Below are 26,819 nucleotides of genomic sequence, written 5' to 3'. Positions count from 1 at the left end.
CTGACGGGATGAGGTCAGGTCGATTAGGTCGATTAGGAAGGCCTGTTCGCTGAAGTGTTTTAAGGGGGGGTTTGACAGTGATGAGGGGTGGTCGTTTAACCGCAGACCCATTACGGATGCAGGCAATGAGGCAGTGATCGCTGAGATCTTGGTTGAAAACAGCAGAGGTGTATTTGGAGGGCGAGTTAGATCGGATGATATCTATGAGGGTGCCCGTGATTACAGATTTGGGGTTGTACCTGGTAGGGTCATTGATAATTTGTGTGAGATTGAGGGCATCAAGCTTAGATTGTAGGATGGGTTGTTAAGCATATCCCAGTTTAGGTCACCTGGCAGCACGAGCTCAGAAGATAGATGGGGGGCAATCAGTTCACATATAGTATCGAGGGCACAGCTGGGGGCAGACGGTGGTCTATAGCAGGCGACAACGGTGGGAGATTTGTTTCTGGAAAGGTGAATTTTTAGAAGTAGAAGCTCAAATTGTTTTGGTACAGACCTGGATAGTAAGATAGAACTCTACAGGCTAACCCTGCAGTAGATTGCATCTCCACCCCCTTTGACAGTTCTATCTTGGTGGAAAATGTTATAGTTAGGGATGGAAATGTCAGGGTTTTTGGTGGTTTTCCTAAACCAGGATTCAGACACGGCTAAGACATCTGGGTTGGCAGAATGTGCTAAAGCAGTGAATAAAACAAATTTAGGGAGGAGGCTTCTAATGTTAACATGCATGAAACCAAGGCTTTTACGTTTACAGAAGTCTGGGGACACGGCGATTCAGACAGTTAGCAGGCTGGGGCTAGCAGGCTGGGGCTAGCAAGCCAACAGTTAGTAGGCCAGGGCTAGCAAGCTAGCAGTTAGCAGGCCGGGGATAGCAAACTAGCATAAGGGCCTCCTCTGCGGTGACGTCGATAGACCAGTCGTGGAATTAGTAGGTTTCCAAGTAGCAGAGGGGTCCAAGTCCAATTGGCAAAATGGGTATAGTGGTCCAAGAAACTGGCCAGTGGATCAGTTAAGAGTCCAATATGCTATAGATAGCTAGCAGGCCTGAGGGGCCTGAGGGGCCTGTTGGGATCCTCGGGCAGATTATGTCGGTATTCCAGTCGTCAAGGATCGGTGGGGTTCCGTGCCCAGCGGAAGGGTCCGGATATTGTAGCCGAGGAGTGGGCTTCATGAGTAGGCCAGGAGCCCTAGCCAGGAGATAAGTCTAGCATGGGCTAGCTCCAGGCTAGTTGGTGCTTGCTCCGGGATGAAAACTTTAGCCAGGAGTAGTCAACCCGGGTTGCGTTTAGTAGTAATAGCAGTAGTAGCATTAGTAGTAGTAGTAGTAGTAGTAGTAGTAGTAGTAGTAGTGGTAGTGGTAGTGGTAGTGGTAGTAGTAGTAGTAGTAGTAGTAGTAGTGTTAGCAGTAATGGTAACAGTGGTAGAAGTAGTAGTAGAAGTTGTGTGTCAGGTAAAGAGAGAGACCAGCTCAGTGTTGACAGCTCAGTGTTGACAGCTCAGTGTTGACAGCTCAGTGTTGACAGCTCAGTGTTGACAGCTCAGTGATGACAGCTCAGTGTTGACAGCTCAGCTCTGTACGGTAGAGACTCATCCAAGACAAACAATGTCCAAACACTGATGTTTTACAAAGTTACATTTTATTTCAACAATATCAGTCTCATGTGGTATCAGAGTTCCATTGGGAAAGATCCCCAGCATCAATATGAGACATCACCATGGTAACTGTGAGCTACATCCACATCACAGATTACTACCCACTGGGTAATGGGCTCAACTAACATACCATAATAAACACATGTATTACTCATCAATCCTTCACTGTGACCTCTGAACCCTGAACCAAATGCTACGTGAGCAGAGCGTAGCCTGTCTGTCCACTAGCGAGAACTGTAGAGATACGTTTAAGGTTTCAACTTGAAGCATAACATCATAACAATAGCAGATGAACTTTGATTGATGAAGGTCAGCAAATAGAAAACAACAGTGTGACTGTAGTAAAATAATAACACTGCTATGTTTCTCTCACAGTGGAGGGAAATACAGTAGGGTTCTCTCTATCTGGTCTCCTCTCTAACCCCTACACAAAACAGTTGTCTCTATCTAGTCTCCTCCTAACCCCTACACATAAGTTGTCTCTAACTAGTCTCCTCTCTAACCCCTACACAAAACAGTTGTCTCTCTAACTGGTCTCCTCTCAAACCCCTACACAAAACAGTTGTCTCTATCTAGTCTCCTCTCTAACCCCTACACAAAACAGTTGTCTCTATCTGGTCTCCTCTCTAACCCCTACACAAAACAGTCGTCTCATCCTACTCATCCTTCTTCCGTCTCTTCCTCCTCTAATTCCTATTGGTTCTCGCTGTGCATGTTGCCTGCTCATCTCACTGGTTATATACACCTCCTCTGAGTTCTGTTTCAGTCTCTTTATCTCTCTATCCTTCTCCTTCATCTGTCTATTCTTCTCCTCCATCTGTCTGCTGAACTCCCTCTGTATCTTTGTCTGTGAGATCATGATGTTCCTCTGTAACTCAGGCAGGACTATCTTCATCAGGTTTCTCTCTGCTTCAACTCTGGCCTCTCCTTCATAGTTCTCCATCTCCTGTCTGTGTCTCTCCTCCATCTCCCTCCTCTCATTCTCTCTCTTCTCTCTAAATCTCTCCTGCTTTCTCTCCATCTCCTCCCTCCTATCAGACTCCCTCTTCAGCTCCCTCTCCAGCTCTCTTTTCTTCTTCTCATCCCTCTCTTCTTTCACCTGTCTCTCCAGTTCACTGGTTCTTTCACTGAGTGTTCTGATATCTCCCTCATGTTCCTGGATCACTCCCTCTATCTTTATCAGAGAGTCCTGCAACTCCTTCTGAAGCCTCTCTCTCAAGTCTCTCTCCTCCCTCTGTTTCCTCTCTCCTCTCTCTCTCTGGATGTTTCCCTCCATCTCTCTAACCTGGTCCTCTGCCTCCTGGTAGGTCTGACTGCTGTAGAATCTCTCTCTGTTTCCTGCCACCATCTCCTCTACCTGATCCAGGAGCTCTGATATCTGAGTGCCGTGGTCCCTGTCCTTAATGTTGAGGACGTGGTACCTGCTCCCACTTTTCTCTACAAGCTGCTGGAGGTCCTGACTTCCTGTTTGGAGAAACTCCTCAATGCTCTGCTCTTTCAGGCCATCATCATGGGTGAATAGAATCACAGTGTGTTCCCAACAACCCTCCCCAAACATGTCCTCCATTCTCTCCAGCACCCCTCTCTCATCCCCCTTAGAGGGCTCCACTGGTATGACCAGGAGGAAGGCGTGGGGTCCTGGGGCAGACAGACGGACACAGAGCCCCACATCCTGTCTCATCTCCTCCAGAGAGAGTCCAGGACAGAACCAGTCTGGAGTGTCCACCAGCACCAGCCGTCTCCCACACACGTCCCCCTCTCTCCTCTTACTCCTCTGGGTCACTGCAGAGGGGCTGGCCTGGGCCCCAAACTCCTCTCTGCCCAGGATGGTGTTTCCTGCTGCACTCCTCCCAGCCCCAGTCCTCCCCAGCAGCACCAGTCTCAGCTCAGACACACTGGGAGACACTGGGGAGTCTGGACTGCTGCTCTCTCCTCCCACTGCAACACAACACACAGCACTGATCAACACCCTGACTCTCTGGAGGATGTACAACAGTGTCTAATATAATATAATCTACATACATAACTCACTAGATGGAGGATGTACAACAGTGTCTAATATAATATCATCTACATCCATAACTCACTAGATGGAGGATGTACAACAGTGTCTAATATAATATAATCTACATCCATAACTCACTCTCTGGAGGATGTACAACAGTGTCTAATATAATATAATCTACATCCATAACTCACTATATGGAGGAGGTAACTCCATGCTGTGTCTCCTCCTCAGTGGAAGTGTGGGGTCTGTATCCCCACAGAGAACTGGTCAACATACTGACTCATCAGAGACATATTTAAAACATAGTATAAACCAACTACAAATACATTACACATCATAGTGAAATATAGATTATTGGAGAAAATAGAGAATATCAAGATTGATGACAGTTTGAGACAATATTGATAACTCACTAAGTGGAGGATGGTTCACTATAGACTAGAAACAGTAGGAGACAACATGACAATATTGATAACTCACTAAGGGAAGGATGGTCCACTATAGACTAGAAACAGTAGGAGACAACATGACAATATTGATAACTCACTAAGTGGAGGATTGTTCACTATAGACTAGAAACAGTAGGAGACAACATGACAATATTGATAACTCACTAAGTGAAGGATGGTCCACTATAGACTAGAAACAGTAGGAGACAACAGGACAATATTGATAACTCACTAAGTGAAGGATGGTCCACTATAGACTAGAAACAGTAGGAGACAACAAGACAATATTGATTACTCACTAAGTGGAGGATGGTTCACTATAGACTAGAAACAGTAGGAGACAACAGGACAATATTGATAACTCGCTAAGTGGAGGATGGTCCACTATAGACTAGAAACAGTAGGAGACAACAGGACAATATGTCACGAATCCCGCTTCCTGAGTCTGTGTTTGCCTGTGTTTCTGTCCTGGAGTGTGTTTCCGGTGTCCTGGAACGCACCCTGTCTGGTTGCCGGGCGGATTAGCTTTTTGGGAGATCGATGTTCACCCGCACCTGTATCCCATCAGTAATCTGCACACCTGTCCTGATCATCACCTCTCCCCTTCAAAAGCTCTGACCTGACATCCATTCCCTGCCGGATCGTTAGCCATGAACAGTATGTTGTGCCATAGTATCAGCCTCAAGTTGGATAGAATTTGTTTTGTTGTTTTTTACGTATTGCTTGCCTTAAACTTACCTCCGTTTGTTCTGTCTTCAGTTACTCACCCGGATCATTTACCCCATTCCCGCCTGGTTGTCGGAGGATTCCGCTTCCCCATTGAATCCACCTATTTTCTCCCATCAACTCACCACCGCTGCCCGAAACTCCACCTGGATATATCTACCCATTCACATTCACTTGTAAATAAATACTCACCTTCTTCCTACTCTTCTTGTCCTGGTCTGCTTCTGGGTTCGATTTTGAAAGATCGTGACAGAACGATCCGGCCAGTGATGAACCCAGCGGACCTGGACTCCGTTTGCCATACAATTACCCAGCAGGAGAAGATGTTGGGACAACACAACACGGCGCTACACGAGATAGCGGGTTCAATCCGGAACTTATCGGATAGATTAACGAGTATCCAGGATCAGCTCAGGTTGCCGGCGGATCATCCACCACCTGTTTCACCCATTTCACCTGCCGATTCGGGAGCGGGTTCCTTCCGTGAGCCCAAGGTTCCGACACCGGAGAAGTACGAGGGAGATCTGGGAGGATGCCGTTAATTTCTTTTACAGTGTGGGTTAGTTTTTGATCTGCAGCCCTACTCTTACGCCACAGATAAGGCTAGGATAGCTTTTGTTATTGAGCTGCTGCGTGGTAGAGCTCTGGAATGGGCTTCAGCTGTTTGGGAACGACGGGACACATGCATGACGTCATACCAGGGTTTCACGGCAGATATGAGAAAGCTTTTTGACCATCCAGTCCGAGGTAAGGACGCAGCTAAACGTTTGTTCTCTCTTCGCCAAGGAGCTCGCAGTGTGGCAGACTTTGTGATAGAATTCAGGACGTTGGCTGTGGAGAGTGGTTGGAATGAGGAATCACTACACGCGTTTTTTTACCAGGGGTTGTCGGAGCAACTCAAGGACGAGCTGATCTCCTATCCAGAGCCTAGTGACCTAGATAGTTTGGTCACCTTAGCTATTCGGGTAGATAATAGAGTCCGAGAGAGAAGGAGGGAGAAGCAGTGGGGTCCATCTAATCAATCTGAGACTCGGTTACCATTCGGGTCAGGAAGTGGACCAGAACGGATCATTTTCCCTCACACGGGATTAGTGGAGGAGTCCTGCCGCCAGATCCTGAACCTATGCAAGTGGGGCGGCACGGGTTAACTAAGGACGAGCGCCAACGTAGACGTGAGACCAACAGCTGCCTCTACTGTGGTAGCTCGGGACATTACACCTCCATTTGTCCTCAGCGCCCGTTAAACTGCTCGGCTCGTTAAGTTTGGGAGGTTTGTTAGCGAGCCAGTTTCAACCTCTCAAGAGCCCTGTCAGACCTCGTTTTCCTGCTACCCTCATAAATAAGAATCAGAGTTTAGCGATTAACGCTTTCATCGATTTAGGTGCCGATGACAGCTTCATTGATGCCGACTTAGTGGAACAGTTGGGGCTTTCCAAGGAGCAATTACCGGAAGCCATTGAAGCAACCACTCTGAACGGCAGTAGTCTGGCACGGATCACTATGAGGACTGAACCGGTTAAGATGTTGTTGTCGGGAATCATTCAGAGGTTATTTCTTTTTTCATTTTGCCTTCCCCCCATGTTCCTCTGGTTCTTGGATACCCCTGGCTAAGTGAACACAATCCTTCGTTCGATTGGGTGACTGGTAAGGTAACTAGTTGGAGCATTGAGTGCCATGCTAACTGCCTCAGGACTTCCTGTTCTCATGCTGTCCCCAGTCGGGTCAGTGAGTCTGCTCCTCCTGATTTGTCCCTGGTTCCTGAAACATATCACGAGTTGGGTGAGGTGTTCAGTAAGCAGAAAGCTCAGTCACTTCCTCCCCACCGACCTTATGATTGTACAATTAAGCTGTTCCCTGGAGCTGCCTTTCCCAAGGGACGGTTATACAGTATTTCTCGACCTGAGCGGGAAGCCCTGGAGACCTACATAAAGGAGTCTCTTCCTGCAGGTCTCATTCGTCCCTCGTCATCACCCATGGGAGCTGGATTTTTTTTGTGAGTAAGAAGGATGGCTCTCTTCGACCGTGTATTGATTATCGGGGGTTGAATGATATTACGGTCAAGAACAAGTACCCCTTGCCCTTGATGAGCTCCACTTTCGATTCTTTACAGGGTGCTACTGTGTTTACGAAGCTTGATCTATGCAATGCGTATCATCTGGTTCGGATCAAAGAGGGGGACGAGTGGTTGACTGGATTCAATACACCTATGGGACATTTCGAGTACCAGGTGATGCCGTTTGGACTTTCCAACGCTCCAGCAGTGTTCCAAAGTTTGGTGAATGACGTGCTGAAGGATATGATCGGTCTGTTTGTGTTCGTTTACCTGGATGACATCCTGATTTTCTCCAAGGAGCTTTCCAGCCACATCCAGCATGTTAAGCAGGTACTGCAGCGGTTATTGGAGAACCGTCTGTTTGTGAAGGCAGAGAAGTGTGATTTTCACGCCCACACTACATCCTTCCTCGGGTACATCATCTCCAGGGGTGAGATCAAGATGGACCAAGAGAAGATTTGGGCAGTTCGGGATTGGGCCCGGCCCAGTACGAGATTGCAGCTCCAGAGATTCCTGGGATTTGCGAACTTCTATCGGAGGTTTATCCGTGATTACAGCCGGGTGGCCGCCCCTTTAACTGCTCTGACGTCTTGCACCAGAATTTTCTGTTGGACTCCTGAGGCAGACCGAGCATTTCTGAACTTGAAGAGCCGATTCACCAACGCGCCGATTCTCTCTCAACCTGACACTTCCCGTCAGTTTGTTGTTGAGGTGGACGCGTCTGATGTGGGGGTGGGCGCCATCCTGTCCCAGCGTAGCTCCACTGACGGTAAACTCCATCCCTGCGCCTTCTACACTTGTTTTCTTTCACCAGCTGAGAGAAACTACGATGTGGGTAACCGGGAGCTTCTCGCTGTGAAGCTTGCCTTGGAGGAGTGGCGTCACTGGTTCGAGGGAGCGGAGCAACCGTTTGTGGTCTGGACTGACCACAAGAATCTGGCTTACGTGCAATCGGCTAAACGTCTCAACTCCCGTCAGGCCAGGTGGGCTTTGTTTTTTGGACGCTTCAATTTTTCCCTGACGTTCCGACCTGGGTCGAAGAACGGTAAAGCGGACGCCTTGTCCCGGATGTTCTCCAAGACGGATGAGAGTGGGGCCAAGACTGAGACGATTCTTCCCCAGAACCTTGTCGTGGGAGCTGTTACATGGAAGATTGAGGAGGATGTGATGGCGGCCCTTCGGTTGTTCGTGCCTGAGTCGGTCCGTTCTGCTGTTCTTCAGTGGTCCCAAGTCAGCAAGATAGCTTGTCACCCTGGCGTTGCTCGGACTATGGCGCTACTGCGCAGACGATTTTGGTGGCCTGCCATGGGAGAAGATACCCGGAGGTTTGTTGCCGCATGTCCTGTTTGTGCTCAGAATAAAAGTACCAAATCGGCCCAGCTCTGGGCTTCTTCACCCCCTACCTATTTCTCGGCGACCTTGGTCGCATCTGGCCCTGGATTTTGTCACGGGATTGCCCCCTTCTGTTGGGAACACGGTCATTCTGACCATTGTGGACAGATTCAGCAAGTTTGCTCATTTTGTCCCTCTCTCCAAGCTTCCATCTGCCACGGAGACGTCCGAGATCCTGGTTAGTGAGGTTCTCAGGGTCCACAGATAGCCCAGTGACATTGTTTCTGACCGTGGTCCTCAGTTTACCTCTGCTGTCTGGAGATCTTTCTGTTTGGCCATTGAAGCTACAGTCAGTCTCACTTCTGGATTTCACCCACAATCTAATGGTCAGGCGGAGAGAGCCAACCAGAGAGTCCACGCTGCGTTGTCTTGTCTCCTCTGATCCCACCTCTTGGTCATCTCAATTACCCTGGGTCGAGTATGCCCATAATACCCTTCCTTCATCTGCCACTGGGATGTCCCCCTTCCAATGCCTGTACGGATACCAACCTCCCTTGTTTCCTTCTCAGGAGAGGGATCTTTCGGTTCCTTCTGTCCAGGCCCACATTCGTCGTTGCCACCGGACCTGGCATCGGGCCAGGAAGGTCCTCCTTAGAGTTTCTGACCGGTATCAGATCCAGGCGAATCGTCGCCATATTCCTGCTCCCGCTTATACCATCGGAGATAAGGTTTGGTTGGCTACACGGAATCTTCCTCTACGGACTGAGTCGAGGAAACTGTCACCAAAGTTCATTGGTCCGTTTGTGGTGGAGAGAATCATTAACCCTGTTGTGGTCTGACTCAAGTTGCCGGCAACGCTTCGAGTACTCCCCACCTTTCATGTCTCCTGCCTCAAGCCGGTTCTCCTCAGTCCTCTGTTGCCCCCTCCTCCTCGTCCTCCTCCTCCTCGGATGATCGGAGGTGGTCCTGCCTACACGGTGCGCAGCATAATGGATTCCAGACGGCGGGGTTGAGGTTTCCAATATCTCGTGGATTGGGAAGGATATGGTCCAGAGGAGAGGAGTTGGATTCCTCGGCGTCAGATCCTTGATGACGACCTGCTTCGTGACTTCTACCGCCTCCACCCTGGCGCTCCAGGTAGTCCGCCCGGTGGCGTTCGTCGGAGGGGGGGTACTGTCACGAATCCCGCTTCCTGAGTCTGTGTTTGCCTGTGTTTCTGTCCTGGAGTGTGTTTCCGGTGTCCTGGAACCCACCCTGACTGGTTGCCGGGCGAATTAGCTTTTTGGGAGATCGATGTTCACCCGCACCTGTATCCCATCAGTAATCTGCACACCTGTCCTGATCATCATCTCTCTCCTTCAAAAGCTCTGACCTGACATCCATTTCCTGCCGGATCGTTAGCCATGAACAGTATGTTGTGCCATAGTATCAGCCTCAAGTTGGATAGAATTTGTTTTGTTGTTTTTTACGTATTGCTTGCCTTAAACTTACCTCCGTTTGTTCTGTCTTCAGTTACTCACCCGGATCATTTACCCCATTCCCGCCTGGTCGTCGGAGAATTCCGCTACCCCATTGGATCCACCTATTTTCTCCCATCAACTCACCACCGCTGCCCGCTACGCCACCTGGATATATCTACCCATTCACATTCACTTGTAAATAAATACTCACCTTCTTCCTACTCTCCTTGTCCTGGTCTGCTTCTGGGTTCGATTTTGAAAGATCGTGACACAATATTGATAACTCACTAAGTGGAGGATGGTTCACTATAGACTAGAAACAGTAGGAGACAACAGGACAATATTGATAACTCACTAAGTGAAGGATGGTCACTATAGACTAGAAACAGTAGAAGACAACAGGACAATATTGATAACTCACTAAGTGGAGGAAACTCCATGCTGTGTCTCCTCCTGACTGGGAGGATGGAACCTGTATCTGACGTCTCTCCATGTTCTAAAATAACAGAACAACCATTTAGAATGAGAACATTTACCTCAGTGACACACGAAGGCACATAGACCTACTGAAGGGGAGTTCTGGGTTTCTACTGAAATGTTAAGTATCACATATGTCACTCACCAGTCATCTGGGCTGAGATCTCTCTTCTCAGTCTCTCTACCTCAGTCTTCACATCACATATCTGTTGAGCTGAAATAACAAAGGAGGACTAGGATCTGAATTCTGTGTTAAAGACTTTAGACAGAAATATGATGCAGAGGGAAAGTATGAAGTGATGTACAACAATATTCACAACTCAGTGGAGAGTCGACAATAACCTGAGAATTGAGGAAAGTACAGAAGACTAAATGTATTAATGGTGTGAATAATCTTACCCAGTTCAGCATTTTCATTGTTGACATCCTCCACCTGTTTGTCTCTCTCCTTTAACTGCTTCTCTCTCTCCTCTAGTAGGTTGTCTTTCTCTTCTACTTCCTGTCTCCTCTCTTCTACTTCCTGTCTCCTCTCTTCTAGTTCATTTCCTTTTCCCTCCAGTACTTTGTCTCTCTCTTCCAGTAGTTCCAGTAGTTTGTCTCTCTCTTCCAGTAGTTTGTCTCTTTCCTTTAACTGCTTCTCTCTCTCCTCGAGTAGGTTGTCTTTCTCTTCTACTTCCTGTATCCTCTCTTCTACTTCCTGTCTCCTCTCTTTTAGTTCCTGTCTCCTCTCTTCCAGTTCTTTGTCTCTCTCTTCAAGTAGTTTGTCTCTCTCTTCAAGTAGTTTGTCTCTCTCTTCAAGTAGTTTGTCCTTCTCTCCCAGTCTGTGGTTCCTGTCCTCTAGTTGAAGGTATTTTTCCTTTAGTTGGTCCTCTTTCTCTTCCAGTAGTTTGTCCTTCTCTCCCAGTCTGTGGTTTCTGTCTTCTAGTTGAAGGTATTTTTCCTTTAGTTGGTTCTCTTTCTCTTCCAGTAGTCTGTCCTTCTCTCCCAGTCTGTGGTTCCTGTCTTCTAGTTGAAGGTCTTTTTCCTTTAGTTGGTTCTCTTTCTCTTCCAGTAGTTTGTCCTTCTCTCCCAGTCTGTGGTTCCTGTCTTCTAGTTGAAGGTCTTTTTCCTTTAGTTGGTTCTCTTTCTCTTCCAGTAGTCTGTCCTTCTCTCCCAGTCTGTGGTTCCTGTCTTCTAGTTGAAGGTCCTTTTCCTTTAGTTGGTCCTCTTTCTCTTCCAGTAGTCTGTCCTTCTCTCCCAGTCTGTGGTTGCTGTCCTCTAGTTGAAGGTATTTTCCCTTCAGTAGTTTGTCTCTCTCTTCCAGTAGTCTGTCCTTCTCTCCCAGTCGATAGTTCCTGTCCTCTAGTTGAAGGTCTTTTTCCTTCAGTAGTTTGTCTCTCTCTTCCAGTAGTCTGTCCTTCTCTCCCAGTCGATAGTTCCTGTCCTCTAGTTGAAGGTCTTTTTCCTTCAGTAGTTTGTCTCTCTCTTCCAGTAGTCTGTCCTTCTCTCCCAGTCTATAGTTTCTGTCCTCTAGGTGAAGATCTTTTCCCTCCAGTAGTTTGTCTCTCTCTTCTAGTAGTCTGTCCTTCTCTCCCAGTCTGTGGTTCCTGTCCTCTAGTTGAAGGTATTTTTCCTGCAGTAGGACTCTGAAGTTCTCTACTTGGCTGTTCTTGTCCTGCAGGTTCTTTCTAAGAGCCTCTAGTTGAATGTCTCTATCCTTCAGTAGTTTGTCTCTCTCTTCCAGTAGTGTGTCCTTCTCTCCCAGTCTGTGGTCTCTGTCCTCTAGTTGAATGTCTCTATCCTTTAGTTCCTTGTCTTCATCTCCCAGTCTGTGGTCTCTGTCCTCTAGTTGAATGTCTCTATCCTTTAGTTGCTTGTCTTCATCTCCCAGTCTGTGGTCTCTGTCCTCTAGTTGAATGTCTCTATCCTTTAGTTGCTTGTCTTTCTCTTCCAGTTGGTTTTCTTTCTCTTCTAATAGTTTCTCCCTCTGTTCCATTATCTGGTTCTTCTCCTCCAGGAGTCTCTCTTTCTCTCTCACTTCCTGGGTCATATCATCGAGCTGTGTGTCTTTCTCCTTTAGTTGTTTCATCATCTCCTGTCTTAATTTATTTTTTAATTCTTTTTCCATCTTCAACTCTGAGAGCAATTAACATATTTAATTGGTGGTTTGAATAAGAAATGTATGAATTCATTCAATAGTATGTCTATAAAGACATTATCATTTGATGGAGGTGGTACAATTATTAGTAATTATTTTCTCCAGTCAACAGTTATCTGAGCTGAACCAATCATCAACTGGTCTATTGACTATGTGATACGTTACAAATGAATTAGTCTGAAACTGAATGACATCACTCATGTTCCCTGATTCAATCCTCTCTCCTCCAGACTCTCTCATACTTACCAAGCTCACCAGCTGATGCCTCCCTCTTCAGCTTGTTCTCCTGGGTCTCATGTTGTAAATACCGTGATCCTGAGACTATGGTGTAAAACAGAGAGGTGAGTTCTGTGTGGTAGACGACATCACTATATACAGAACAAACAGGACCAATCAGATGTATCCTGTCACTCAAGCCTCCCTCATGTAGGCACTTCATAAATAATGTTGTTTTGTTATTGGTCTTTCTCTGATCAAATGATTATTGTCATTGTTTGTGATAACCAGCATTGGGCTCTATGTCAGATACAGGATATTGTGTCAGGAGGCAGGGTTCTATAGAATATACATTCAGTAGAATGTGAAGAACATATGACATCATAATACAACCTACCTTGAGAACATTTGGGGAGAGTATTGATAAATGTAAAGAAACTGATTTAATTTGCAGCCTTGAAGAAGACACACTGCTGTTCACAAGGCCTGTAGTTTTTATAGTATCAGATTAACACTCTGGTCTGTTCTTTTGTCTTGTTGGTTGTCAATAAACAAAACAGACAAATAAGTAATTACTCACCCCGTACTGATCATCCATTATCCAAGATGGAGAGTCATGAATAATGATCATGTAAAACAGAATGGATTAGTTATTAATGTTCATTGAATTTCTGTCTCATTACATAATTTAATGAAATACCATACATCATATAGATATGACTGTCTGTTCACATTCATTACTAATGTACATCTAGGGAAAGGGATGTTAGCAGTGCTACTATTGGAACAGTCTAAACATCACAGAATGATTCATACTGGGACATCAAACTGAATTCAAGATGATTCCATGTTAATTTTGGAGTGTGAAATGTTGACCTCTATATAAGATATAAGTCTATATAAGATATAAGTCTGTGGGAGATCTATGATCTGAAATTCTGGATAATTTGAAGAACATCAATACATCTTAATCCAACCTACCTTGAGAACATTTGGGGAGAGTATTGATAAATGTAAAGAAACAGATTTAATTTGTAGCCTTGAAGAAGACACACTGCTGTTCACAAGGCCTGTAGTTTTTATAGTATCAGATTAACACTCTGGTCTGTTCTTTGTCTTGTGTTATTGGTTGTCAATAAACAAAACAGACAAATAAGTAATTACTCACCTAATGCTGATCATCCATTATCCAAGATGGAGAGTCATGAATAATGATCATGTAAAACAGAATGCATTAGTTATTACTGTTCATTGAATTTCTGTCTCATTACATAATTTAATAAAATACCATACATCATATTGGAATGACTGTTCATCACATTCATTACTAATGTACATCTAGGGAAAGGGATGTTAGCAGTGCTAACATGTGAGCAGTCTGAGAATGACTGAATGCTTCATAATAAGACATCAAGCTGAATTCAAGATGATTCTATTTTATTTTTGGTGTGTGGATCGTTGACCTCTATAGCAGATATATAGTGGGAGGACTAAATGACAATTCTGGATAATTTGAAGAACATCTATACATCTTAATCCAACCTACCTTGAGAACATTTTGGGAGAGTTTTGATAAATGTAAAGAAACTGATTTAATTTGTATCCTTGAAGAAGACACACTGCTGTTCACAAGACCTGTAGTTTTTATAGTATCAGATTAACACTCTGGTCTGTCCTTTGTCTTGTGTTATTGGTTGTTAGTTAACAAAACAGACAAATAAGTAATTACTCACGTTGTACTGATCATCCATTATCCGAACATGGAGAGTCATGAATAATGATCATGTAAAACAGAGTGCATTAGTTATTATTGTTCATTGAATTTCTGTCTCATGACATAATTTAATAAAATACCATACATCATATTGATATGACTGTTCATCACATTCATTACTAATGTACATCTAGGGAAAGGGATGTAAGCAGCATTACTATGTGAGCAGTCTGAGAATGACTGAATGCTTCATAATAAGACATCAAGCTGAATTCAAGCTGATTCTATTTTCATTTTGGTGTGTGAAATATTGACCTCAATGTCAGATATATTGTTGGAGGTTTATGGTATTGATCCTGATCATCCATTATCCAAGATGGAGAGGAATGAATATTGATAATGTATAACAAAATGTATGAGTTATTACAACTACATTCTATCCTATTTCAGTCACATTACATTATTCAATCAAATACCATACATCATATTGATATGACTGTTCATCACATTCATTACTAATGTACATCTAGGGAAAGGGATGTAAGCAGTGCTACTATTGGAACAGTCTAAACATCACAGAATGATTCATACTGGGACATCAAACTGAATTCAAGCTGATTCCATGTTAATTTTGGTTGTGAATTTGATGAATAATGACTAAATGATGTATACATTTAACATAGGATTATAATTAACAGTATTCCACCCTCCCCCTGCATGATTTTATAGAATTGATTAGAATGTATAAAATGATAATCAATAAATGTGTCATTCTAGTCAGAATTAGAGTAAAACAATATAGATAATGTGGTGTCTGGGTGTCTCAAACACAGACTGTCTTAGCAGAATTCTCATGCAGACCTTGGATATGGGGCCTCTGGGAGATGGTGGAAAGGAAAGGACGTACTTCCCAGGGCCCCCCTATCTTGAGGGAGGATGGGGAGTGTTTTTCGTGGCCTTCCCTAATCTCTCTCAGCTGGGTAGCAGGACGGGGGGTGCGTTGGATACCTAATGTTGTGTGTGTATGTATGTGCGTAAGAAGCCAAGTATAAAATAAATGGTTTTGTACAACTAAGTAGAGCTCTCGTAAATAATCGTTGCTGACTATTGTAGACTGGCCTCTGTCTGTTTCATTTCAACAAGAACCTTACAAATTCTTGGAAACAGACCGAGTAGTTTAATTGAAGGTCAGTTTATGAGCATTGAGAACATAATTCTCTTAACTTTGGAGTGTGAAATGTTGACCTCTATGCCAGATATATTGTGCAAGGACTATGATATAAAATTCTGGGTAATTTACAGAACATCTATACATCTTAATCCAACCTACCTTGAGAACATTTGGGGAGAGTGTTGATAAATGTAAAGAAACTGATTTAATTTGTAGCCTTGAAGAAGACACACTGCTGTTCACAAGGCCTGTAGTTTTTATAGTATCAGATTAACACTCTGGTCTGTTCTTTGTCTTGTGTTATTGGTTGTCTTTATACAAAACAGACAAATAAGTAATTACTCACGTCGTCCTGATCATCCATTATCCAAGATGGAGAGTCATGAATAATGATCATGTAAAACAGAATGCATTAGTTATTATTGTTCATTGAATTTCAGTCTCATTACATAATTTAATGAAATACCATACATCATATTGGAATGACTTGTAACGGTTTTCTGTATGTGAAGGAGAGTCGGACCAAAATGCAGCGTGTAGATTGCGATCCATGTTTAATGAAAAAACGTAACACTAATCTAAATACAAAACACTACAAACCAATAGACGTGACGAAAACCGAAACAGCCTATACTAGTGTAAACTAACACAGAATAAGGACATCAAGACACTAAGGACAATCACCCACAAAACAACCAAAGAATATGGCTGCCTAAATATGGTTCCCAATCAGAGACAACGATAAACACCTGCCTCTGATTGAGAACCACTCCAGACAGCCATAGACTCTGCTAGATCACCCCACTAGCTACAATCCCAATATATACCAAAACCCCAAGACAAAACACACCACAATACAAAAACCCCATGCCACACCCTGGCCTGACCCAAACATGAAGATAAACACAAAATACTTCGACCAGGGCGTGACAGAACCCCCCCCCCCCTAAGGTGCGGACTCCCGAACGCACCGCAAAACAACAGGGAGGGTCCGGGTGGGCGTCTGTCCATGGTGGCGGCTCCGGCGCGGGAAGTGGACCCCACTCAGTCAACGTCTTTGTCCCCTCTCCTCGCGTCCCTGGATAGTCCACCCTCGCCGCCAACCATGGCCTAGTAGTCCTCACCCAGAATCCCACTGGACTGAGGAGCAGATCAGGACTGAAGGGCAGCTCGGGAGTGAGAGGAAGCTCGGGAGTGAGAGGAAGCTCGGGAGTGAGAGGAAGCTCGGGAGTGAGAGGAGGCTCGAGAGTGAGAGGAAGCTCAGGCAGGTAGATAGATCTACCAGATCCTGGCTGGTAGATCCTGGCTGACTGGCGGATCTGGCGGATCCTGGCCGACTAGCGGATACCGGCCGACTGGCAGATCCCGGCCGACTGGCAGATCTGGAAGAGTCTGGTTGACTGGCGGATCTGGAAGAGTCTGGTTGACTGGCGGATCTGGAAGAGTCTGGTTGACTGGCGGATCTGGAAGAGTCTGGTTGACTGGCGGATCCTGGCAGACTGAAAGATCTGGCTGCTCCATGCTGACTGGCGGCTCTGGCTTCTCCACGCTGACTGGCGGCTCTGGCTGCTCCATGTAGGCTGACAGCTCTGGCGGCTCCATGTAGGCTGACAGCTCTGGCGGCTCCGTGCAGACAGACAGCTCCTTGCAGACTGGCAGCTCCTTTCAGACTGGCAGCTCCTTGCAGACTGGCAGCTCCTTGCAGACTGGCAGCTCCTTGCAGACTGGCATCTCTGGCTGCTTCATGCAGACTGACAGCTCTGGCTGCTCCATGCAGACTGACAGCTCTGGCTGCTCCATGCAGACTGACAGCTCTGGCAGCTCCATGCAGACTGGCAGCTCCATGCAGACTGGCAGCTCCATGCAGACTGGCAGCTCTGGCTGCTCTATGCAGGCTGGCAGCTCTGGCTGCGCTGAACAGGCAGGAGACTCCAGCAGCGCAGTAGAGGAGGAAGGCTCTGGCTGCGCTGAACAGGCGGGAGACTTCAGCAGCGCAGGAGAGGAGAAAGGCTCCGACAGCGCTGGAGAAGCGAGGCGCACTGTAGGCCTGATGCGTGGTGCTGGTACTGGTGGTACTAGACCGAGGACACGCACAGGAAGCCTGGAGCTGCTACCGGAGGGCTGGGGTGTGGAGGTGGTACTGGATAGACCGGACCGTGCAGGTGCACTGGAGCTCTTGAGCACCGAGCCTGCCCAACCTTACCTGGCTCGATGCCCACTCTAGCCCGGCCGATATGAGGAGCTGGAATATACCGCACCGGGCTATGCACCTGCACTGGGGACACCATGTGCACCACTGCATAACACGGTACCTGCCCGGTCTCTCTAGCCCCCCGGTAAGCACAGGGAGTTTGTGCAGGTCTCCTACCTGGCGTAGCTCTACTCCCTGTGAGCCCCCCCAATACATTTTTGGTGCTGACTCTCGGGCTTCCTTGCCAACCGTGTTCCCCCATATCGCCGTCTCCTCTCTCCGGCTGCCTCTGCTCTCCTCGCTGCCTCCACCTGGTCCCATGGGAGGCGATCCTTTCCCACCAGGATCTCCTCCCATGTGTAGCAACCCTTGCCATCCAATATATCGTCCCATGTCCAATCCTCATTGCGCCTTTGTTGCTTCTCCTGTGGCTCCTGCCTGTTGACACGCTGCTTGGTCCGTTTGTGGTGGGTGATTCTGTAACGGTTTTCTGTATGTGAAGGAGAGTCGGACCAAAATGCAGTGTGTAGATTGTGATCCATGTTTAATGAACAAACGTAACACAAATCTAAATACAAAACACTACAAACCAATAGACGTGACGAAAACCGAAACAGCCTATACTAGTGTAAACTAACACAGCATAAGGACATCAAGACACTAAGGACAATCACCCACAAAACAACCAAAGAATATGGCTGCCTAAATATGGTTCCCAATCAGAGACAACGATAAACACCTGCCTCTGATTGAGAACCACTCCAGACAGCCATAGACTCTGCTAGATCACCCCACTAGCTACAATCCCAATATATACCAAAACCCCAAGACAAAACACACCACAATACAAAAACCCCATGCCACACCCTGGCCTGACCCAATACATGAAGATAAACACAAAATACTTCGACCAGGGCGTGACATGACTGTTCATCACATTCATTACTAATGTACATCTAGGGAAAGGGATGTAAGCAGTGCTACTATTGGAACAGTCTAAACATCACAGAATGATTCATACTGGGACATCAAACTGAATTCAAGCTGATTCCATGTTAATTTTGGTTGTGAATTTGATGAATAATGACTAAATGATGTATACATTTAACATAGGATTATAATTAACAGTATTCCACCCTCCCCCTGCATGATTTTATGGAATTGATTAGAATGTATAAAATTATAATCAATAAATGTGTAATTCTAGTCAGAATTAGAGTAAAACAATATAGATAATGTGGTGTCTGGGTGTCTCAAACACAGACTGTCTTAGCAGAATTCTCATGCAGACCTTGGATATGGGGCCTCTGGGAGATGGTGGAAAGGAAAGGACGTACTTCCCAGGGCCCCCCTATCTTGAGGGAGGATGGGGAGTGTTTTTCGTGGCCTTCCCTAATCTCTCTCAGCTGGGTAGCAGGACGGGGGGTGCGTTGGATACCTAATGTTGTGTGTGTGTGTGTATGTGCGTAAGAAGCCAAGTATAAAATAAATGGTTTTGTACAACTAAGTAGAGCTCTCGTAAATAATCGTTGCTGACTATTGTAGACTGGCCTCTGTCTGTTTCATTTCAACAAGAACCTTACAAATTCTTGGAAACAGACCGAGTAGTTTAATTGAAGGTCAGTTTATGAACATTGAGAACATAATTCTCTTAACAACTTTGGAGTGTGAAATGTTGACCTCTATAGCAGATATATTGTGCGAGGACTATGATATAAAATTCTGGGTAATTTACAGAACATCTATACATCTTAATCCAACCTACCTTGAGCACATTTGGGGAGAGTATTGATAAATGTAAAGAAACGGATTTAATTTGTAGCCTTGAAGAAGACACACTGCTGTTCACAAGGCCTGTAGTTTTTATAGTATCAGATTAACACTCTGGTCTGTTCTTTGTCTTGTGTTATTGGTTGTATTTATACAAAACAGACAAATAAGTAATTACTCACGTCGTCCTGATCATCCATTATCCAAGATGGAGAGTCATGAATAATGATCATGTAAAACAGAATGCATTAGTTATTATTGTTCATTGAATTTCTGTCTCATTACATAATTTAATGAAATACCATACATCATATTGGAATGACTGTTCATCACATTCATTACTAATGTACATCTAGGGAAAGGGATGTAAGCAGTGCTACTATTGGAACAGTCTAAACATCACAGAATGATTCATATTGGGACATCAAACTGAATTCAAGCTGATTCCATGTTAATTTTGGTTGTGAATTTGATGAATAATGACTAAATGATGTATACATTTAACATAGGATTATAATTAACAGTATTCCACCCTCCCCCTGCATGATTTTATGGAATTGATTAGAATGTATAAAATTATAATCAATAAATGTGTAATTCTAGTCAGAATTAGAGTAAAACAATATAGATAATGTGGTGTCTGGGTGTCTCAAACACAGACTGTCTTAGCAGAATTCTCATGCAGACCTTGGATATGGGGCCTCTGGGAGATGGTGGAAAGGAAAGGACGTACTTCCCAGGGCCCCCCTATCTTGAGGGAGGATGGGGAGTGTTTTTCGTGGCCTTCCCTAATCTCTCTCAGCTGGGTAGCAGGACGGGGGGTGCGTTGGATACCTAATGTTGTGTGTGTATGTATGTGCGTAAGAAGCCAAGTATAAAATAAATGGTTTTGTACAACTAAGTAGAGCTCTCGTAAATAATCGTTGCTGACTATTGTAGACTGGCCTCTGTCTGTTTCATTTCAACAAGAACCTTACAAATTCTTGGAAACAGACCGAGTAGTTTAATTGAAGGTCAGTTTATGAACATTGAGAACATAATTTTCTTAACAACTTTGGAGTGTGAAATATTGACCTCTATAGCAGATATATTGTGCGAGGGCTATGTGAAATATTGACCTCTATAGCAGATATATTGTGGGAGAACTATGTGAATTATTGACCTCTATGGCAGATATATTGTGGGAGGTCTATGATATAAAATTCTGGGTAATTTAAAGAACATCTATACATCTTAATCCAACCTACCTTGAGAACATTTGGGGAGAGTATTGATAAATGTAAAGAAACTGATTTAATTTGTAGCCTTGAAGAAGACACACTGCTGTTCACAAGGCCTGTAGTTTTTATAGTATCAGATTAACACTCTGGTCTGCTCTTTGTCTTGTGTTATTGGTTGTCAATAAACAAAACAGACAAATAAGTAATTACTCACCTAATGCTGATCATCCATTATCCAAGATGGAGAGTCATGAATAATGATCATGTAAAACAGAATGCATTAGTTATTATTGTTCATTGAATTTCAGTCTCATTACATAATTTAATGAAATACCATAGATCATATTGGAATGACTGTTCATCACATTCATTACTAATGTACATCTAGGGAAAGGGATGTAAGCAGCACTACTATGTGAGCAGTCTGAGAATGACTGAATGCTTCATAGTAAGACATCAAGCTGAATTCAAGATGATTCTATTTTATTTTTGGTGTGTGGATCGTTGACCTCTAATGCACATATATAGTGGGATGACTATGTGAAATATTGACCTCTATGGCAGATATATAGTGGGAGGACTATGTGAAATATTGACCTCTATAGCAGATATGTAGTGGGAGGACTATGTGAAATATTGACCTCTATAGCAGATATATAGTGGGAGGGCAATGTGAAATATTGACCTCTATAGCAGATATATAGTGGGAGGACTATGTGAAATGTTGACCTCAATGGCAGATATATATTGGGAGGACTATGTGAAATATTGACCTCTATAGCAGATATATAGTGGGAGGACAATGTGAAATATTGACCTCTATAGCAGATATATAGTGGGAGGACTATGTGAAATATTGACCTCTATAGCAGATATATTGTGGGAGGACTATGTGAAATATTGACCTCCATGGCAGATATATTGTGAAAGGGAAAGGAAAGGGGGATACCTAGTCAGTTGTCCAACTGAATGTATTCAACTGAGATGTGTCTTCCGCATTTAACTCAACCCCTCTAAAATGTTGAGCTCTACAACAGATATTGTGTGGGAGGGATATGTTAAATGTTGACCTCTTTGGCAGATATATTTCGGGAGAACTATGATATGAAAATTCTGGATAATTTGAAGAACATCTATACATCTTAATCCAACCAACCTTGAGAACATTTGGGGAGAGTATTGATAAATGTAAAGAAACTGATTTAATTTGTAGCCTTGAAGAAGACACACTGCTGTTCACAAGGCCTGTAGTTTTTATAGTATCAGATTAACACTCTGGTCTGTTATTTGTCTTGTGTTATTGGTTGTCAATAAACAAAACAGACAAATAAGTAAATACTCACTGCTTGCTGATCATCCATTATCCAAGATGGAGAGTCATGAATAATGATCATATAAAACAGAATGCATTAGTTATTATTGTTCATTGAATTTCTGTCTCATTACATCATTTTATGAAATACCATACATCATATTGGAATGACTGTTCATCACATTCATTACTAATTTACATCTAGGGAAAGAGATGTAAGCAGCACTACTATGTGAGCAGTCTGAGAATGACTGAATGCCTCATAATAAGACATCAAGCTGAATTCAAGCTGATTTCATTTTATTTTTGGATTGTAAAATGTTGAGCTCTATAGCAGATATATTGTGGGAGATTTATGATGTAAAATTCTGGATAATTTGAAGAACATCTATACATCTTAATCCAACCTACCTTGAGAACATTTGGGGAGAGTTTTGATAAATGTAAAGAAACTGATTTAATTTGTAGCCTTGAAGAAGACACACTGCTGTTCACAAGACCTGTAGTTTTTATAGTATCAGATTAACACTCTGGTCTGTTCTTTGTCTTGTGTTATTGGTTGTCAATAAACAAAACAGACAAATAAGTAATTACTCACCCCGTACTGATCATCCATTATCCAAGATGGAGAGTCATGAATAATGATCATGTAAAACAGAATGCATTAGTTATTATTGTTCATTGAATTTCTGTCTCATTACATAATTTAATGAAATACCATACATCATATTGGAATGACTGTTCATCACATTCATTACTAATGTACATCTAGGGAAAGGGATGTAAGCAGCACTACTATGTGAGCAGTCTGAGAATGACTGAATGCTTCATAATAAGACATCAAGCTGAATTCAAGATGATTCTATTTTATTTTTGGTGTGTGGATCGTTGACCTCTATGGCAGATATATAGTGGGATGACTATGTGAAATATTGACCTCTATAGCAGATATATAGTGGGAGGACTATGTGAAATATTGACCTCTATGGCAGATATATTGTGAAAGGGAAAGGAAAGGAGGATACCTAGTCAGTTGTCCAACTGAATGTATTCAACTGAGATGTGTCTTCCGCATTTAACTCAACCCCTCTAAAATGTTGAGCTCTACAACAGATATTGTGTGGGAGGGATATGTTAAATGTTGACCTCTTTGGCAGATATATTGCGGGAGAACTATGATATGAAAATTCTGGATAATTTGAAGAACATCTATACATCTTAATCCAACCTACCTTGAGAACATTTGGGGAGAGTATTGATAAATGTAAAGAAACTGATTTAATTTGTAGCCTTGAAGAAGACACACTGCTGTTCACAAGGCCTGTAGTTTTTATAGTATCAGATTAACACTCTGGTCTGTTATTTGTCTTGTGTTATTGGTTGTCAATAAACAAAACAGACAAATAAGTAAATACTCACTGCTTGCTGATCATCCATTATCCAAGATGGAGAGTCATGAATAATGATCATGTAAAACAGAATGCATTAGTTATTATTGTTCATTGAATTTCAGTCTCATGACATAATTTAATGAAATACCATACATCATATTGGAATGACTGTTCATCACATTCATTACTAATGTACTGATTCTATTTTCATTTTGGTGTGTGAAATGTTGACCTCTATGGCAGATATATAGTGGGAGGACTATGTGAAATATTGACCTCCATGGCAGATATATAGTGGGAGGACTATGGTATTGATCCTGATCATCCATTATCCAAGATGGAGAGGAATGAATATTGATAATGTACATCAAAATGTATGAGTTATTACAACTACATTCAATCCAATTTCAGTTACATTACATTATTCAATCAAATACCATACATCATATTGATATGACTGTTCATCACATTCATTACTAATGTACATCTAGGGAAAGGGATGTAAGCAGTGCTACTATTGGAACAGTCTAAACATCACAGAATGATTCATACTGGGACATCAAACTTACTAATGACAATCAAGGGACATGACAGTAATGTTGGAATGGTTCTAATGCTTTAGGACCAGCTCAAAGCTCAGAGTGATGGTAATATGCATTGTAACTAGTTGATATTCAGAATGAATCTAGTCTATTCATCTGTAACTCCTACTATGAACTCCTACCTACATGAGAAAGTACAAGTGTTCTGTACAGGGAAAGAGACTGGTTGTTATTGTTGTTGTTTAGGTGTTTAGAAACATTCCTGGAGTTCTAGAACACTTACCTCCTCTGACCAATAAACTCACTGCAGCCTCATCCTTCTGTTCTCCATGGATGACCTGACAGATGTAGACTCCTCTATCTGACTCCCTGAAGTCTCTCAGCCTCAGAGACACGTTGCCTCTCTCCAGCTCCTGGGTGATCAGACTCACTCTGCCCTCACAGTCACTCCTCTCTGTCACCTGGCCATTCTTATACAGGTAAATACACTCTGTCCCTTTAAACCACCTGATCGTCGTGGCAACAGCACTGGTGTCAGGTGAGAGGTGACAGGGGAGTGTGACCTCTTCACCAACATCGGCCCACACATGGTCTTCTGAGGTGAGTTTAAACTGATCTGTTCAGAAAGAGAGAACATTTCATGTTTAATGACATCATCTGTGTCAGGAACACAAATCCTCTCAGTACATTTATAAACACATCTGAATTAAAAACTACAACAGACATACAACAACCAGGACCATGTCAATTCTAAACTACAACCCCCACAATCCCAGACAGACAGATTCATTTGAAGGAAAGTCTATATGTCATAGAAGAATGTGATGCTACAATCTAGAATGATATTATCCCATTTGTTCCCACATCTTTCCCAGACATGCCACTATGCTAATCTTATGTCGCTAGTAGCCTAACATGTCATCCATTTTGATTATTTATTTATTAAAAAGTATGTTTTATTCTTGGTCACAGTTGTGACAGAGTCCTCTGTCTATAATAACATGAACAGGTATTTACCCCTATTCCTCAACCTCAATATCTATATACCTCAGCCCACTTACCCACACACCCCAGTCCTGTTACCCCTATTCCTCAACCTCAATATCTATATACCTCAGCCCACTTACCCACACACCTAAACTCAATGACCCACACACCCCAGTCCTGTTACCCCTATTCCTCAACCTCAATATCTATATACCTCAGCCCACTTACCCACACACCTAAACTCAATGACCCACACACCCCAGTCCTGTTACCCCTATTCCTCAACCTCAATATCTATATACCTCAGCCCACTTACCCACACACCTAAACTCAATGACCCACACACCCCAGTCCTGTTACCCCTATTCCTCAACCTCAATATCTATATACCTCAGCCCACTTACCCACACACCTAAACTCAATGACCCACACACCCCAGTCCTGTTACCCCTATTCCTCAACCTCAATATCTATATACCTCAGCCCACTTACCCACACACCTAAACTCAATGACCCACACACCCCAGTCCTGTTCCCCCTATTCCTCAACCTCAATATCTATATACCTCAGCCCACTTACCCACACACCTACACTCAATGACCCACACACCCCAGTCCTGTTACCCCTATTCCTCAACCTCAATATCTATATACCTCAGCCCACTTACCCACACACCTAAACTCAATGACCCACACACCCCAGTCCTGTTACCCCTATTCCTCAACCTCAATATCTATATACCTCAGCCCACTTACCCACACACCTAAACTCAATGACCCACACACCCCAGCCCTGTTACCCCTATTCCTCAACCTCAATATCTATATACCTCAGCCCACTTACCCACACACCTAAACTCAATGACCCACACACCCCAGTCCTGTTCCCCCTATTCCTCAACCTCAATATCTATATACCTCAGCCCACTTACCCACACACCTAAACTCAATGACCCACACACCCCAGTCCTGTTCCCCCTATTCCTCAACCTCAATATCTATATACCTCAGCCCACTTACCCACACACCTAAACTCAATGACCCACACACCCCAGTCCTGTTACCCCTATTCCTCAACCTCAATATCTATATACCTCAGCCCACTTACCCACACACCTAAACTCAATGACCCACACACCCCAGTCCTGTGACCCCTATTCCTCAACCTCAATATCTATATACCTCAGCCCACTTACCCACACACCTAAACTCAATGACCCACACACCCCAGCCCTGTTACCCCTATTCCTCAACCTCAATATCTATATACCTCAGCCCACTTACCCACACACCTAAACTCAATGACCCACACACCCCAGTCCTGTTACCCCTATTCCTCAACCTCAATATCTATATACTTCAGCCCACTTACCCACACACCTAAACTCAATGACCCACACACCCCAGTCCTGTTACCCCTATTCCTCAACCTCAATATCTATATACCTCAGCCCACTTACCCACACACCTAAACTCAATGACCCACACACCCCAGTCCTGTTACCCCTATTCCTCAACCTCAATATCTATATACCTCAGCCCACTTACCCACACACCTAAACTCAATGACCCACACACCCCAGCCCTGTTACCCCCATGCCCTAACCCTAACACCCACATGCCAATACCCTCAAATGTATACTATCAAGTACAGATACAGGCATATCTAAAATAAATTATACATTTTATAATAAATTAGAGGCACTGTATTTTCCCATTAGTCAGACATGTTTGTCAGGAAGCTGAGCACTTGGGCCAGTAACCCAAACGTCGCTGTTTTGAGTCCCTGAGGAAACTAGGATAACATGTGTTGATAAGCCCTTGAGCAAGGCACTTAATCCTAATGGCTCTGGATACATATTTTATTTATTTACCGAGGCAAGTCAGTTCAGAACAAGTTCTTATTTACAATGACAGCCTACCCCAGACAAACAAATTGTCCTCCACCCCTATGGGACACCCAATCATGGGAAGTTGTGATACAGCCTGGAATTGAACCAGAGTCTGTAG

General features: G+C 43.9%; 2 protein-coding genes across 5 annotated transcripts in view; both read right to left on the bottom strand.

The window, feature by feature from the left end:
- The window catches only part of LOC110510489 (trichohyalin), an 87,392-nt gene that overhangs the window by 57,100 nt on the left and 3,473 nt on the right, over positions 1–26,819 (bottom strand). The gene's annotated exons all lie outside the window — the stretch shown is intronic.
- LOC118964812 (trichohyalin-like) lies at positions 2,177–12,723 on the bottom strand. Its single transcript, XM_036979251.1, has 5 exons — positions 12,542–12,723; positions 10,558–12,273; positions 10,304–10,372; positions 10,103–10,177; positions 2,177–3,591 (listed from the first exon to the last, which is right to left on the bottom strand). Exons 2-5 carry the CDS (start codon positions 12,263–12,265, stop codon positions 2,264–2,266), a joined length of 3,180 nt encoding a protein of 1,059 aa, XP_036835146.1. The 5' UTR covers positions 12,266–12,273; positions 12,542–12,723; the 3' UTR covers positions 2,177–2,263.

Source organism: Oncorhynchus mykiss, chromosome 6 (genome assembly GCF_013265735.2).
Source record: "Oncorhynchus mykiss isolate Arlee chromosome 6, USDA_OmykA_1.1, whole genome shotgun sequence".
NCBI classification, from domain to species: domain Eukaryota; kingdom Metazoa; phylum Chordata; class Actinopteri; order Salmoniformes; family Salmonidae; genus Oncorhynchus; species Oncorhynchus mykiss.
Note: the sequence above shows the minus strand (reverse complement) of the source record. Positions and strands in the feature narration are given on the sequence as shown.